At 34.8% G+C, this 17,558-nt stretch overlaps 1 protein-coding gene across 1 annotated transcript in view; it reads left to right on the forward strand.

The window, feature by feature from the left end:
• The window catches only part of LOC123561787 (dual specificity tyrosine-phosphorylation-regulated kinase 1A-like), a 51,773-nt gene extending 38,840 nt beyond the window's left edge, over nt 1–12,933 (forward strand). Inside the window, exons 4-9 of the mRNA XM_045354386.2 lie at nt 542–689; nt 1,606–1,892; nt 2,507–2,653; nt 4,844–4,984; nt 5,882–6,164; nt 12,917–12,933. Of these exons, the coding sequence (XP_045210321.2) occupies nt 542–689; nt 1,606–1,892; nt 2,507–2,653; nt 4,844–4,984; nt 5,882–6,164; nt 12,917–12,933 (1,023 nt within the window). The remainder of the gene's footprint in view (nt 1–541; nt 690–1,605; nt 1,893–2,506; nt 2,654–4,843; nt 4,985–5,881; nt 6,165–12,916) is intronic.
• The last annotated feature ends 4,625 nt before the right edge of the window (nt 12,934–17,558 follow it).

Consider the following 17,558-nt stretch of genomic DNA (forward strand, 5'->3'; position numbering starts at 1 on the left):
TATTTAATACTGCCAGTTAGAACTTTTTTGTTCCCTTTGTCTTCTGATAGTGTAAGACTTGTTTTTAACCTCAACAATTATGTACTTGTTTGCTTCCCATTGTTCAGTGTAAAACAGACCATATGGTGGATGAGCTTAAAAAATTAGCTTTTTATGGTCTTTATTGAATGGGTACAAAATGTACAGAAAACAAAATTCTAATATACAATGTCGAGACAACTGCTGATTGTTTCCAATTTAAACTTTGAAAAATATCACTTAAATATTAAAAGCTGTTTTAGCAGAATTTGTTGCAAGACTGAAAAAGCTAGACTTTGGTATTTCTGAAATTGTATTCATATTTCTCAAGTTGTAAAAGAATAATGTCAGTCTGTTCAAGCAGTAAAAGCTCAGCTTATTGTGACCTCAGACCTAAGACATTCCATAGTCTCAAGTGATTCAAATAGACGCCAAGGTTTTTTTCAAAGCAGATTTAATAGAAATCAGCACCCTTTAAAAGATTAGCAGTATTGTAACACTTCCTTTTCTTGTATTAATACAGGTTGTGAAAGCATACGACCACACAGACCAGGAACCAGTTGCCATTAAAATCATCAAAAATAAGAAGCCATTCCTGAACCAAGCTCAGATTGAAGTGAAATTGTTGGAACTCATGAATAAACATGATGCTGAAAACAAATATTATATAGGTAAGGATTAACCCTTTTCATGCTAAATTTCTAAAATGAAATTGTCCATCTTTCAATTTGGACAGTACCATTAACTATTATAAGGGGTGCTTACCAAAAAAATACTGGCTGAATAGCGAACAGTACAGATCTTGATCAGACTGCACATATGTGCAGGCTGATCAATATCTGCACTGGTTGCAAAGGCAGAATCAATCGTGTCCAGCATAATAAGGGTTAAACATTTTGTTTTACTTGTCTGGTTAGATCAGTAAAGTAAAGAAAACTGTGTAAAGTTGCCTGGCGAGTTATATTCCCTGCTGAGGCAAATTTCTGCAGAGAAAACTTTTCTTCATTATTATACTCGCCACTTTTTCTGCAGTCTTTTGTCCTCTATAAATCTTGCTCCTGTTTGTAAATTACTAAAGGAGGATACTTTTAATATGGAATCCAAGTAAAGGATAGTGGTCCGATTTGGAATCCAAGTAAAAGGGTTTTTCTGATTTGAAATACAAGTAAAGGATAGTTCTGATACGAAATCCACCTGGTAGTTTAACTGTTTGTTCTTACATTAGTTAAGTTGAAACATGTGAATACCCGTACTAGAGGAAAATTATATTGATAACCTTTGACCGTCTTTATTCTATGAAAGTACTTTGTTTTTGGGATTTTTGATGTGTTTTTTTTTTTGCTATAAGGAAAAAGAGATTCATGTGTCAATATACTGTCTAAAAGGATAAGAAATATTACAAATTGGTTAGTGGGGGAAGTGTAATTAAAAACTAAGATGTTTAATTTATATTAAACTGTACATAAAGGCATTATTTATTATAATCCTCAGTTAAAGGGAGACAACTACAATTTGTTTTAAAATACACATGAAATATTTTCTGCTTTTCTTGTATGTGATTAACTTTTTCCTTTCTTTCTTTTTCAGTGAAATTGAAAAGACATTTCATGTTCAGAAATCATCTATGCTTAGTGTTTGAATTGTTGTCATACAACCTTTATGACTTATTACGGAATACAAACTTCAGAGGTGTTTCATTAAACTTGACTCGAAAGTTTGCGCAGCAATTGTGTACTGCGTTGTTGTTTCTGGCGACGCCAGAGTTAAACATTATCCACTGTGATCTAAAACCAGAAAATATACTTTTGTGCAACCCTAAACGAAGTGCAATCAAGATTGTTGACTTTGGAAGTTCGTGTCAATTAGGGCAACGTGTAAGTATTTCGTTTTGTTGATTATCTATATACTGTGAAATCTTTTATTTGGCATGAAATTCATAGTTTTGGCCAAAACGAATATTTAGTGGTGATTCTTGGATTTCTGCTTTTATACCCACCCTCTTAGCTCAATATAGAGGGCGCACATCTAACGGAAGGTAAGGTTATGAGCTCGATCCCTGGGCGAGGAGTATGTTCTCCGCGATGATTTGATAAAAGACATTTTTTCTGAAATAATTCGTCCTCAACTTCTGATTCATGTTGGGAAGTTGGCATTTACTTGCAGAGGATACAGAATCCAGAAACATGGGTTAGGTTAACTACCCACTGTTACATAACATGAAGTACAATGAACATTTTGTGTATATAGTTATAATGCTCCTTCATTTACTTGCAGATATAAAATAGTATATAAAAAAAACTGACTAGGGCTGTTTAGTAAGCAGTTTTTTAGGTTGTTGAGATGGAAAAATGATTTTGCATATATCATAGGAGAAGGTTGTTGATGTGTTGCATTTCAGGAATGTACAAAAGTTAAGTTCGAGGTAATTTTTCAGTTATATTTAAATATTTTTGTATTTTAAAAGTTTTTCTATTTTTGAATGTTACAGATATACCAGTATATCCAGAGTAGGTTTTACAGATCTCCGGAGGTATTGCTGGGAATCCCATACGATCTAGCCATAGATATGTGGAGTCTCGGATGCATACTTGTGGAGATGCATACTGGGGAACCGCTTTTCGCAGGCTCTAACGAGGTTTGTCTCTTTCCCTGTTTGTTTTACATAGATTGTAGACACTGTTCTCCCAACTTGCGTCACTTGCCCCTCACCGATGTGAGTTTGAGCCCCACTCTGGACGTTGAATTCTTCATATGAGGAAGATATCTAGCTGGCTTACAGGAGGTCAATGGTTCTACCCAGGTGCCTGCCCATGATGAAATAATGCCCCCCCCCCCCCCCCCCCCCACACACACACACACACACAAAAAAACGTGTTAAGTAAACTTGATAACGGCTTCCAGACTTATGACTCTTTAACTGGGATTCAAACCTGTGACTTATTGCATCCCCATTTCTTATACTGAATGGATGTTTAGTGCATCCATCCCAGAATATTTAGGAAAAGAGCATGGATGAGAATTCTCCCCAAAATTGAGATGGCAAGATAACCGTATTAAAAGTGACAGATTCATAAGTCAGAAGAATTTGTAAAATGTACAAAACTGAAGTACTGCCACATAAATGGCTTTAACATAAAGAAAAAAACAACAGCATAAGACAAATTCTTCAGGTGTTAATGTGAGATAACATTTTTTTGTCAGAGAGACGGGAGACTTGGTAATGACCGTAATGTGTTATTACAGTTTTATGTAATATCTGAACTATAAACAAAAACAGGAATTAGAAACTGGGAGTTTAATGTACTGTCTAGACCAGTGGCAGTCAAAATCATTTTGTTTCCCAATCCTTCCACAGCAGTGACATTATCACATTACAGTAGTGCAAAACAGTTGTATGTTCTTCTTGATTTATGCACAGTTACATTCCTTTGGCACTAAGGTGACAGTAGATTTATTTTCTTGTGTCCGTCTGCTGTTTTCTTATCACATTACAGTAGTGCAAAACAGTTGTATGTTCTTCTTGATTTATGCACAGTTACATTCCTTTGGCACTAAGGTGACAGTAGATTTATTTTCTTGTGTCCGTCTGCTGTTTTCTTGTGTGGTCTGCTGAAACACATCAAACTTGACAATGCTTCTCAGACACTCTGACACATTATCTTTGTCGTTAAATCTGAAAGTCTTTTAGTCCTCCCAGGGGAGTTACACACTTTTTGGTGTGGTCGTTCAAGGTGGATTGTGTGATCATGAAAAACATATGTAAAAAAAAAAAAAAGAAAAGTCTTGGATATGGAAGTCTCTGAAAATTTTGACATTTTTAGCTGTACCATGATGTTGTTATAGATGTTGAAATTTCTCATAGAAAAAAGAAAACAAACACTTTCTTTATTGGTTTACAACTTCTGCATTGCATCTTCAATATTGGCAAAAAATAACCTCAAAATATTATGATGAAAAACTTGTAAAATTTGCACTTGAGCGGCTAGAGGTAGATCTAACGAGACTTAACTTAGTGCACTGAATAAAAAATTGAATAGGTCTTAATATTTATGCATTCTACACATGATTTAACTAAAGAGTTTTAAGTCGCATCAACAGATAAATTTGCATATCTCATATCTTAGAAGTATGTGGTGTTGTCACATACTTTGCCTGTAGCTCCCTTGCTAACAAGATAATTGGATAGTGGTAGTCTGCAAGCGTAACATTTCATCTGTTCGAACTTGTTTGTATTCAATTGGATCTGTTAGACTGAAGCAGAAAGTTAAAATCAAATTTCTTATTTTGAGTTCTTAAATCCCTGTGGCATTTTAGGAAATTTAATATACAGACGGGAAGTCTGCTGTGAAAGGAAAGTTTTGATTTTAAAACATAGTAATGAAGTTTGTGAAATGTTCAAAATTAGTTTTAGTCTTGTCGCTGTCATGAAGAAATCGAGGTTTAATGGTGAAACTCTTGTATAACATTCTTTATATATATATATATATATATATATATATATGCAAATTTGATGTTTTTACAACGAGAGTGCCTAAAAAACAAAAATCAGATATATTCTTAGTTATTTTTTTTTGACCCCGAAGAAAACTTTTAAGCCTTTTGAATCTCTCTTGTCCTTTTTCCTAAGAAAAATTGATGCTTCTGTTTCTATATGTGTGGCTGTGATGCTAGCAGGTATTTAACCCTATAACCTAGAGTGGCCAACACTTCAGCCTTTTTAAACTGGCTGAAAGTACATTGGAAAAAATAAATATTTGTTCCAAATAGTTTTTGTCAAGGTGCTAACGATGATGATGATAGTGATGAAATAATAATATTATTGCAGTTTGACCAGATGATGAAGATTGTTGAGGTGCTAGGGATGCCCCCCAAACACATCCTGGATCAGGCCCCTAAGGCCCGCAAGTACTTTGATCAACTCCCAGATGGTAGCTACATTTGTAAAAAACCTAAGGATGGTAAAAAGGTGAGTTTGCTTGGAATAGACTCTAAGGTCATGGGCATAATAGTGCTTTTGTCCATACAATATTTTACACTTCAGATTTTAACCTTTAGCCTGCTAAATTTCTAAAATGGATTGGTTCGTTATTCAATTTGGCCTGTATCGGGGTGTCACTGAAAATTTACTGACTGAATAGCGAACAGTGCAGACCATGATCAGACTGAACGGATGTGCATGCTGATCTTGGTCTGAACTGGTCGCAAAGACAGAATAACTTGCCGTGAGCAGGCTAAAGGTTAAGGGAAGATCATTTTCTAAAATGGAAAAATTAGGTATCAACAGTTGTTAGTTTTGTGTTACTTTTAAGTTTAGCTCGATTATTAGAGGAGACTCAACTCCATTTGTAAAATCAAAATTTTTGTCATGTGAGGTGACATAAACTTGGGTGGTTTTGAACTTGCAAACTTGATTGGCAGCACCTTTTTACATAAAAATCTGAATTGGTTATGACAGATATTTAAATAGGCTTGTTTATTTGTCTATAAATTTCAGTTTAAATACCGGTACACAAATGCATCAGACATAGCAAAGTAGAATTCATTTCAGTAAAACTTGTTTTTGCTAATTGTAAGGGTTGACAGTTTCTGACTTTTTTTGAGTCGTGCAAAATTGAAGTGTTTTTACCTTGAACTAGATGTGAAACTTTGAAAAAAGAATATTGAATCAATACCTGTCATCGTATAATTGACTTGTTTAACTAAGTTTGATCACTTTAAGTTGAATGTTCCTGTCATGAGTGCCTGTCATTATTTGACAGCTGTTGATATTAATTTGTTTTAGCAGAACATTGTTCCCAATAAGATACAAATGATTAACAAGTTCAAAGCAGTCATGAGTAATAAAAGGGGTTCTCCATTTCAGTATAAGCATGCAGGAACGCGGAAACTGCACGATGTGATAGGTGCGGAAACTGGCGGTCCCGGTGGAAGACGGGCGGGAGAACCAGGACATACTGTAGCAGATTATCTGAAATTTAAAGACTTGATATTGCGAATGTTAGATTATGATCCAAAGACACGAATAACACCATATTATGCGTTACAACATAATTTCTTCAAAAAGACGACAGATGAAAGTACAAATACATCAAATAGTACATCAACTAGTCCGGCGATGGAACAACATAATGTGGGAAGCCCTACAGGTATGTAATTTTTGACCTTCCAACTGGCTTACAGAAGGCTGATGGTTCTACCCAGGTGCCTGCCTATGATGAAATAATGCCTTTAGGGGCACATGGGGTCTTCCTCAACCATCGAAAGCTGGGAAAATTGCTATATAACTTAAATTGTGTCTGTGAGACACTTAAACATACACAGCAAAACAAACAAATGTAATTTTTGTTTTTTTGTCACAAAATCCTTTCAGATGCAAAACTTTTCATTCTAAGGGTCTATTGTATTATCAGTATTACACATTATGCTTAACATGATTGTAAAACAGATTTTTTTACTCAGGGGGAAAACTTCAACTTGAAAAAGAATAATTTTTAACTTAATTAAATTGTTAAAAGTGTCATGTTTAGTTTTGCTATTTGCGAAATGTTAAGTAGATGATAAAATAACACTTTTTAGCTCACCTGAGCAATGCTCAGGTGAGTTTTTCTGATCGCTCGATGTCCGGCGTCTGTCGTCCGTCGTCTGTCGTCTGTCGTCCGTCGTCTGTCAACATTTAGCTTGTGTATGCAATAGAGGCTGTATTTTTCAATTAATCTTCATGAATATTGGTCAGAATGATAACCTTGATGAAATCTAGGCCGAGTTCGAAAATGGGTCATCTCGGGTCAAAAACTAGGTCACTAGGTCAAATCAAAGAAAAACCTTGTGTATGCGATAGAGGCTGTATTTTTCATTTAATCTTCATGAATATTGGTCAGAATGATAACTTTGATGAAATCTAGGCCGAGTTCGAAAATGGGTCATCTCGGGTCAAAAACTAGGTCACTAGGTCAAATCAAAGAAAAACCTTGTGTATGCGATAGAGGCGGTATTTTTCAATTAATCTTCATTAATATTGGTCAGAATGATAACCTTGATGAAATCTAAGCCGAGTTCGAAAATGGGTCATCTCGGGTCAAAAAACTAGGTCACTAGATCAAATCAAAGAAAAACCTTGTGTATGCGATAGAGGCTGTATTTTTCAATTCTTCCTCATGAATATTGGTCAGAATGATAACCTTGATGAAATCTAGGCCGAGTTCGAAAATGGGTCATCTTGGTCAAAAACTAGGTCACTAGGTCAAATCAAAGAAAAACCTTGTGTATGCGATAGAAGCTGTATTTTTCAATTGATCTTCATGAATTTAGGTCAGAATGATTGCCTTGATGAAATCTAGGCCGAGTTCGTAAATGGGTCATCTCGGATCAAAACTAGGTCACTAGGTCAAATCAAAGAAAAACCTTGTGTATGCGATAGAGGCTGTATTTTTCAATTGATCTTCATGAATTTTGGTCAGAATGATTGCCTTGATGAAATCTAGGCCGAGTTCGAAAATGGGTCATCTCGGGTCAAAAACTAGGTCACTAGGTCAAATCAAAGAAAAACCTTGTGTATGCGATAGAGGCGGTATTTTTCAATTGATCTTCATGAATTTTGGTCAGAATGATTACCTTGAAGAAATCTAAGCCCAGTTCGAAAATGGGTCATCTCGGGTCAAAAACTAGGTCACTAGGTCATATCACGTAAAAACTTTGTGTATGCGATAGAGGCTGTATTTTTCAATTGATCTTCATGAATTTTGGTCAGAATGATTACCTTGATGAAAGTTAGACCAAGTTTTAAAATGGGTCATCTCGGATCAAAAACTAGGTCACTAGGTCAAATCAAAGAAAAACCTTGTGTATGCAATAGAGGCGGTATTTTCAACTGATCTTCATGAAATTTAGCCAGAATGATAACCTTGATAAAATCTAGGCCGAGTTCGAAAATGGGTCATCTGGGATCAAAAACTAGGTCACTAGGTCAAATCGAAGAAAAACATTGTGTATGCAATAGAGGATGTATTTTTCAATTGATCTTCATGAAATTTGGTCAGAATGATTGCCTTGATGAAATCTAGGTCGATTTTGAATATGGGTTATCTGAGGTCAAAAATTAGGTCACAAGGCCAAATTAAAGAAAAATCTTGTGTATGCGATAGAGACTGTTTTTTTCAATTTGATTTTTATGAAATTTGGTCAGGTTGATTGCCTTAATGAAATCTAGGTCGAATTTGAATATGGGTCATCTGAGGTCAAAAACTAGGTCACTTGGTCAAATCAAAGAAAAAACATCTGTATGTGATAGAGGCTGTATTTTTCAGTTGATCTTCATGAATTTTGGTCAGAATGATTGCCTAGATAAAATCTAGGTCGAGTTTGAACATGGGTCATCTAGGGTCAAAAACTAGGTCATATCTAAGAAAATGCTTGTTTTATCGCAAGAGACCAATTTTTTGGTCCAATCTTAATGAAAATTGGTCAGAATATTTGTTTCCATGAAATCACTAGGTCAAACATGTTTTACACTGTTATGGAGTGTTTCTTAGGTGAGCGACCTAGGGCCATCTTGGCCCTCTTGTTAAGAATACTGTCTTGTATGCAAACTGCAGAGCTGGCCTTGATGTCTTCCATTGAAACCTATCTTGTCAAAATCTTTTCTGACTTTCTGATTTGTGAAAGGTAGAATAAACAAGTGTTAGATATTAAAGGCACTGGCCCCCAGATCGTACGACAACAAAAGAGAAAAAAAGATACGGTATCAGGAAATTAATGCTATATTTCTTAAGAATGCTTTGAAACATAATTACTGACAGACTATAAGTTATGGAATTGCATGAGAATTAGTTCAGGCTGTCTAGCGTCCCTAAAATTCCTACTTTTTCCTATTTTTTTTCAATTTGGCTAAAATTCCTATTTTTTTTTAAAAATCAAAGGAAATTCCTAAAAAGGCCCTATTTTTTCTGAAAGATTCCTAATTTTTTAACTTTTTTGCAATGATCAAAAAGAGAAAATGTTTTAAATGTTGTTTAAAAGTTCTCAGGATACAGCCAACAATAGCTGAAAACAGTGGAAAGCTGGTAGACGTCTTTTCTGTAAATAAAGCACTATTTGTGAGTTACTTTTTTGTCAATCACATAAAGGTTAGCACATTACATGGTCTTTAAAGTCCATATTTTTAGCCCACCATCATGATGATGGTGGGCTATTAAAATCACTCTGCGTCCGTGGTCCGTCCGTCCGTCATTCCGTCCGTCCGTCCGTCCGTCCGTCCGTCCGTTAACAATTTCTTGTTATCGCATCTCCTCAGAAACTACAGGGGGGATTTTGACCAAACTTTGTCAGAATGATGTATTGGTACCCTAGTTGTGTCCCCCTGAAAATCAGACTGGTTCAACAATTTATGAGTGAGTTATGGCCCTTTGTTTATTTCTATAATTTATATAGATTTATATAGGGAAAAACTTTGAAAACCTTCTTGTCCAAAACCACAGAGCCTAGGGCTTTGATATTTGGTATGAAGCATCATCTAGTGGTCCTCTACCAAGATGATTCAAATTATTTCTCTGGGGTCAATATGGCCCCGCCTGGGGGTCACATGGTTTATATAGACTATATAGGGAAAAACTTTGAATAACCTCTTGTCCAAAACCACAGGGCCTAGGGCTTTGATATTTTGTATGTGACATCATCTAGTGGTCTTCAACTAAGATTGTTCAAATTATACCCTAGGGTCAAATATGGCCCCGCCCTGGGGGTCATATGGTTTACATAGACTTATATAGGGAAAAACTTTGAAAATCTTCTTGTCCGAACCACAAAGCCTAGGGCTTTGATACTTGTAATGTAGCATCATCTAGTGGTTCTTTACCAAGTTTGTTCAAATTATCCTCCTAGGGTTAAATATGGCCCCGCCCCGGGGGTCACATGGTTCATATAGACTTATATAGGGAAAAGCTTTTAAAATGTTCTTGTCAGTAACTACAACATTCAAACTTGGACCACATGTATATTTTGAGTGGCAAGATGAACCTTGACATGAGTTGACCTTGATTTTGACCTAGTGACCTACTTTCACATTTCTGTAGCTACAGCCTTCAAATTTGGACCACATGCATAATTTTGTGCACTGGAAAAAACTTTGACCTTTATTTTGACCTAGTGACCTACTTTCACATTTTTGAAGGTACAGGCATCAAATTTGGACCATATGCATAGTTTCGTGTTTCAAAATTTGAAATTTGACATTGTTTTTAAACCTAGTGCCCTATTTTTCCACATTTTAAAGGCTCCCAGCCTTAAAATTTTGGGGACTACATGCATAGTTTTTTTTGTCCCAAAAAAAACTTTGACCTTTGACATTGCCCCCTAGTGACCTATTTTCACATTTTTAAAAGGTACAGGCTTTAAAAATTTGGCCCACATGTTTATTTTTTGTTTTCCCTAAAAAAAAAAAAGTTGAAAAGGCCCCTAGTAAACCCTACTTTACTTTTCTCAAGCACAGCCTTAAAATTTGGACCCCCTTGAATTTTTGTGTCCCGAAATGCCCTTTTGCCCTTTTACTTTGACCTGGGGGACCTACTTTACATTTTAAGGAAAAGGGTTTTTCAAATTTGGACCACTGCATTTTTTGATTCCGAAAAAAAATTTTTGAAATTATTTTGCCCTGGACCTACTTTTCCCATTTTCAACTAAGCTTAGTTTTGGGAAACCACTTTTCTTTAGTTTTGTTTTACCGAAAAAAAACTTTGACCTTTACATTGCCCTAGTGCCCTACTTTCACTTTTTTAAAGGTACAGGCTTCAAATTTGGACCACATGAATATTTTTGTTTTTCGGGTAAAATTTGCCCCGGTTTTTGCCCTTAGTGACCTCCCTTTAAATTTTAAGCTACAGCCTTAAAAGGACCATTTGAAGATTTGTGTTGTTCCCGGAAATAAAATTTTGACCTTGGTGGGTCAGTAAGTCTTGAAATTTGGAACACAAAAAAAAAGGGGCACATTGGTGGGCCCCAAAAGATCCCTCTGTGATCCTTGAAATTTTAAAAATTTCCTTTAAATTTAGCCCAAAAATTTTCCCTTTAAAAATTGTAAAAAATTTTCCTTTAATTTTTAGCCCTTTTTTTTTTGTCCCAAATTCCCCTAAAATTACCCCAAAAATTTTTTGTCAGGGTAGGGCTAAAACGGGTTTTTTAGTTTTTTTTATTCTTTTTAAACAAAGAAACAAAAAAGGTTTGGGTAATGCTTTACTCGAGGGGTTTTTAAAACAAATTAATAATAAATTTTATTAAATTTACATGTTCCCCTCACAAAATTTCCGGGTTGGTATTGGTTGAAGACAGCGCAAAAGTTTCTATTGCCGCAGCGGCCTGGGTTAGATTCCTTATGTGGGCATCTTTTTCTTTTTTTTTGATTTGGCTTTTTTAAAGGGATAGTTTAATTTTGAAACAAAAACTTAAAAATTCTAATTTTTCATAAGATGACAAAAACTTCGATTTGTAAAAAATAAAATTTTAGCAAAAAATCGGGAAAGGTCATGGCCCTTTAAAACAAAAAAAAGAAGTTGGGAATTAATAGCAGTTTGTTGCCATTTATCCTGATCAATCAAAAAAAACTGTTTTTTAAAAAAATATTTTGTAAATCTTTTTTTAAAAAAAAACTTGCCAGCACTGTCCTTTTCTCTTAGTCATTTTATGTCTACCTACTCGTACATACATCTTTAAGCAGGTGAAATCCAGTTCATAACAGATGTTACCATTTATGGTGTGAGTAATTTTCATACACTAGGTCACTCGCTAAAGAATCGTTCCATCAAATGATCAATAAATGTTGTAAGCGGGAAAACACAATAGGGATTTGATTAAACTTTTAAAGGAAAAGGGTAGGTCCATTAAAATTTCAAATGTGGTCAATATATCATTTTTTATCAAGATGCACTTTTGGGAATTCTGCAACTTTTTTAAATCTTGAACAATTTTTTTTTTAGTTGGGGAATTGTCCCTGGGGGATTTAAAATTTTGATTTTGATATCTTTTATATGCCCGTTTTAAAAAATCAGTATAATTAGGTGAGGGCATTGGTTTTTTGTCGGTCGGGCTGTCATTTTTTTAGGGTGGGGGAGTTTAAACTCGGTAATGACATGAAATGTGGGGGGGCAATAGGACAAGTGGGAGCACGGGAACAGTCGGGGTTGGGCCCCAAAATGCCCGAGGATACAAATGGATTTTTAAGGTAAATTTTTCATGCTCATACTTTAACTTTGTTTCCCCCGTCTTTTTTTTTTAAACAAATTAAAGGGTTTAAGGGATTTTTAACCGGGGCATTAGGTAGATGGCAAATTTGGGTAGGGTTAAAAGGTCAAGGTCAAAAAATGGGGGTTTAAAGGTAAAATTTTTTTTTTCTTTTTTCATTTCCAGAGCAAAAATTAAAAACTTTTTCAAGGATGTTGACTTAAAACTTGGCATTAGGTAGTGGCAATACCCTGTTAATTTGGGCGGTAGGAAAAAGGTCTTTAAAAGTTAGTTCAAAATCTGCCCCTTTTTTTTTGTGTCCAGAGCAAAACTTTCAGTTCCTTGTGCCTTAGTATTCCATCACTGCTGCTGCACAAAGCCCCCAACAGTCTACCCACAGCCACATTTCATCCCTCTTTCCCCTCACCTCCCCACACACAAAACCTTTTTTTTTTTTTTTTTTTTTTTTTTTTTTTTTTTTTTTTTTTAAATTTTTAAATTTCCTCCCCCCCCTTTTGATCTGGGAATTTTGGGGGCCCCTTGTTGAAAGAAAAACTTACAAAACAATAAAATTTGGGTTTCCCAATGAATGAAATTTTTATGTTGATTGTCAATTTTGTCATCTTTCTTTTTGTAGGGGTTTAAAAGTGCTAAAAATTTTTACAAATATTACTTTTTTTTTTTTTTCCAGTTGGAAACTCCCGGTAGTGGGGTGCAGGGGTCGGATCCCACACATCAGCCCCAAAACCCATCTGCATTTTCTTTTCCCCACTTTTGCTAAATCGGGGGAAAACCCATGGCCCCCCCAGTCCAGTCCCCAGGGACTATGGAGTGGGGAAACCCCCTCAAGGTCAGAGGGGTCAAGGTCACCCTCACCCACAGGTGTAACCCAACAGAGTGGTCGGGACCCCGAAGGGCAGCGGTCAAAAAAACAATCCCACATTCCCAGTAAATGGGAAAAATTCATAAACAAGGGCCCAGTTGTCACCCCCTTTCCCGGTGGCCAGTTGTCGCAACCATGGGACTTCAGCAATTTTGTTAATCACGCCGGGTTCCAGTCTTCAGCCCACACCCGCCTCGTCTGGGGGGGGGGGTGGGTTGGGAATGGGGCCTGGTGCTCACAAAGGGTGACAGTAGTTCAGACCGGTCAGTTTGGGGCAGTAAATTTTGCAGTTTTTGGGGTATCTTCCAGTATGGAAAATATCCCCCCCCTCAGTGGCCAGGGGGGGGGTTTTCCTTCCAAAAGCGGCGGGGGTAAAAACAAAAATTCCCGGGTCCAGCCCCCCCGGGCTTTTCCCAAAAATTTACAAGGATTTCATCAGAAAAGGGGGAGGGAATCCCGATGGTGGGTGTGGTGTCAAAAAAGTCCAGTAGCAAGTCATTGAGGGCCGTCAACTTTTTAGGTTTTATGGGGGGAATTGTTTGTTCATTGTCATGAAATGGGGGAAAGTTAAAGCAAGGTTTGTTTTTTTTGTTTGAAAAGGTAGGGGAAACAAATGGGGTTTATTTTATGGTAGGTTTCATGCTTGTGTTGTACCGTTCGGTTGCACTGGGGTTGGCCCCTTTTTTTTGTGTGGAAACAAATTAAAGTTGTAGCGGCTTTGGGTTTTAATCACCATGGCAATCGGGGTTTCCCAGGGAAAAAAAGGTAGGGGAAGGAAAGCGCAGGTTTTTTAAACATGTTGTAGCAAATGGAATAGAATTTTGAAAAGGGCCCATCTTTATTCTTTCATGGGCAAAAATTTCCCATATGGGATGTAAGTAATGGGTTTAAAGGTAAGGGGGTTTTTCCATCCCTATAAATTTTTAATTTGAAAAGGGATTTGGGTTTTGTTGGATGTCGGGGGGAAAACAAAAAATGGTTGTTCCTTTTTACACCCCCTACAACAACCCAAAGTTGGGTTAAAAAAGCGAAAATGGGGGTTTACTAAAGCTAAAAAAAGGTTTAAAGGAGGGGTGCGAGGTCCGTTAAACAATAAAAAATGCCTTTGACCCATTGTTTGTTTTTTAAGCCCTTATAGACAAGTTAGGGTTGGGGGGGAAATTTGGTTCAGGAGGGGGTGGGAAAATTTGGGAAATGGTTGTTGCTAAAAAATTGATTTAGTGTAGGTTAAAAAAAAATAGGGGAAAAAAATATTCTTTCGAGGACAGGGGCTAACATTTTTTAATGTATGTGAAAAAACTATAGAAGTACAGTGGTTGAAATATGTGTATTTCCCCGGCAGGGTTTTAAATGTTTGTAATGGCTGTAGAAATACAAAAATGTAATGATTGTTTATGAAAAGGGGTTTTAACTCGATGAAAAAAATTAAAGGGGAAACAGTTTTCAGTTTTCATTAAACATGCCTTGATAAAAGTAGTCAAAATTTTTTATCCCGCTCTTTTGTATTGGAAAATGGGAAAAAAAAAAAAAAAGGTTTTTATTTGGGTTACGTGGAGTTTACTTTCTTTCTTGTTTTTAAATAGGAGAATTTTTTAAATGGTATCTTTTTTAAATCCCTTTTAATCTAGAAAAAAAAAAAAAGGGAAAAAAACCCTATTTTTGACTATTGAAAAAAAATTTCTTTTAAATTTCTTTGCAAAGGGTTTTATTATTCAATATAAAGAAAAAAATTTTTTCCCAAAAAGCTTTGTTTGTATATTAAATTATAGATTTTTTTGAAATTTTTTTTCCCTGCTATTTTTTCATAAAAATGAAACCAAATATTCTAAAAATGTCTTTGAAAAGAATAGAAAAATTTTTTAACGTTTCTTTTTATTATTGTCAGTGAAAACACTGTTTGATAAAGTATTGACGTTTCAGGGGGCCCAGTGTCTCCTGGAGTAATTCCTGTGGCCCCCGGCTTGAACCTAATTTTGAATGTTTGGATCACGGGGTTTAAAAAGTTTTGACCCCAAAGCTTTTTTTTCTGCTCTCAACACCGCAGGGGGGAGGCAGGGTTTAACTTGATAAAAAATAGACGGAAAAAGAAAATTAATAAACAAAGAATTTTAAAAAAGTGTCATTTTCAGCAGATGGGGGGAGGGTCTTTTAAAAAAAATATACTGAATGTTGATCATTTACACTTCATTTTTTCTGCAAAGGTGCTTTTTTTATAGAAGTTAGAAACAGATCATTATTCGATTTTGTGAGTTGAAAATTTTTAAATCAAATCTTATAAGTTTTTTTTATTCAGTTTAAAAGTTTAAAAATGGAGTCCTTTTATTTTCTTTTGAAATTTTTAAAAAATTTAAGGCCCAGTTTGCAAAAAAATTTTACCTTTTTTTCTGTAAAGTTTTAAACTTTCAATTTTTACATTAAAAAGTTCAAAAAAAATAAAAGTTTTAAAAAAAGTACAAGCTAGTTTTAAAATTTCGATTTCTGCATGACAAGAAAGAAATAGGGGTTAATTTTTTTGGGGTTTTTAAAAAAAAAAACATGCTTTTTTTACTCTGGATTTTTTATTATTAAGTATTTTTAAGTACTAGATTTTACCTAAAATTGATACAAAGTTTTTTAATAGTGTTAAGGTTACAAAAAAAATTTTTAGTGTTGAGGGTTTTTATGATTTATGTTGTTAGACAAAAATTAGACTTTTAAAAATGAGATAAATTTTAAATTTTTGTCTTTCTGCTAATGTGTAAAAAAATTTTTTAAAGGGCCCGGGGAATTTATGCTTAATGGGTCTGGTTAAAAAAAAAACCTATCTCTTCTTTTTTTTAATTTTTTTAAGGGGTTTTAAAATGGGGGAAAAATTATTTTTAAAAATTACCTTTTTTACTGAGGAATGAAATGATGAAAAAATTAAAGTGCCCAGAAAATGAAAATATTTTTTAAATGTCTGTTTTTAAAACTCTGAAAGTGGGTTTTACAATGTTTTTTAAATTTAAGGCTGAAAAAGGATTTAACTGTGATAATGGCATTTAAAAATTGGGAGTCCAAAATCAGTTAGAAAAAATCATTTTTGGGTTTAAAGGTATACGGGATTTAAGATCTGAAATTGGGAATTTTTGTTTAATTCCCTATTTTTTTTTTAAGTAGATAAAACCCTTAAAAACTTTTTTGGGGTTCTTGATGTAACCCCGGACTTTTCAAGCATTGTCGGAAAAAAAAAAGTTCCCCAAAATTTTATAAAGTTGGGTTTTGATCAAAAACTGGAGGGGTAGGGATGGTAGTAGTGGTGCTGTGTTTTGTTACCCTGTAAAAGTTTGGAATTTTTTAATTTAATCAAATTTTAAAAGAAATAATCCCCCCAAAAAATTTTTGGTCATTTCATAGTAAATCACCAGTGTAAAGGGAAAGTCAAAATGTTTTTGGGAATATGTTACGGGAAATGAGGAGAAAATTTCCCAAACCCGTATTCATTTTAAAAGAATTTGATTTTTAAAATTCATAGTTGATTTGGGGAAACCTATTTTTTACTAGTACCCTCAAATTTGTTTTTTTGTAATCAATAAATTCGGAAAGCGACATTTTTTTAGAAAAAATATTTTTTAAGATGGGAGTGGTTTAGTTTAAACCATTTTAAAGGGTAACGGTGTTAAAAAACTATTTTTCCCCTTGGTTAGGGCCCATTTAAAAGGGTTTTTTAAAATTTTTTGCAATTTGAGAAGAATCTAAATTTTTGTAAAATTAATTTCTTTTTTCCAAAAAAAACTTTAAAACTTTTACATATTTGCCAAATGTTTTACCAATTCTGTAAGTGTTTTAGATTGTTGCCCCTTTGGAAAAAAATTAAGTTTAGTTGACGAACCCGCGTTTAATTTAAAAATGCTGGTGGTTTGTGATTTCCTTTGTGACCAGGGCAGGCCCCAAAATCAGCCCGAACATACGTGCAGGTGACATGGTTTTGCACTGTTCGGAAATTTAGTCAGTAAAATTTTTGTTTAACCCCCCGGGGTTCCCAAAAAATAAGTGGGGACTGCCCAAAAAGAGGTAGAAAATGTTCATTTTTTTCCCGGGTTTTTGCAGGGGGGGGAAAGGTTAAAAGCTGTAAATTTCCCCAAAAGTACAAAAAAAAAAAAATCTGCAAATAAATTTAAAAAACTGTTTTAAAGGGAAAAAAAAATTATTGTTTAATAATTTTAAAAAGACTGCTGTAAATTAAAGCAAAAAAAGTTCTCTGTAAGATCACTAATTTTGAAAATTTTCACAAAAAGTCCTTGACGAAGCTACTGAAAATTTAAGAATTATAACAAGAAAGTCCTAAACATATGGTTGTGCTAAATTAATGTTTGTGACATATGCAAAGGTTTCTGATATTAATCTATATATAAATTAGAAGTGTAGCGCTTAGAAGTCAAAGAAGCACTAAATACAGAATGCACTTTGAATGAACGGCTCTTTTATCACA

The sequence above is a fragment of the Mercenaria mercenaria genome, chromosome 10 (genome assembly GCF_021730395.1).
Source record: "Mercenaria mercenaria strain notata chromosome 10, MADL_Memer_1, whole genome shotgun sequence".
In the NCBI taxonomy this organism is placed as follows: domain Eukaryota; kingdom Metazoa; phylum Mollusca; class Bivalvia; order Venerida; family Veneridae; genus Mercenaria; species Mercenaria mercenaria.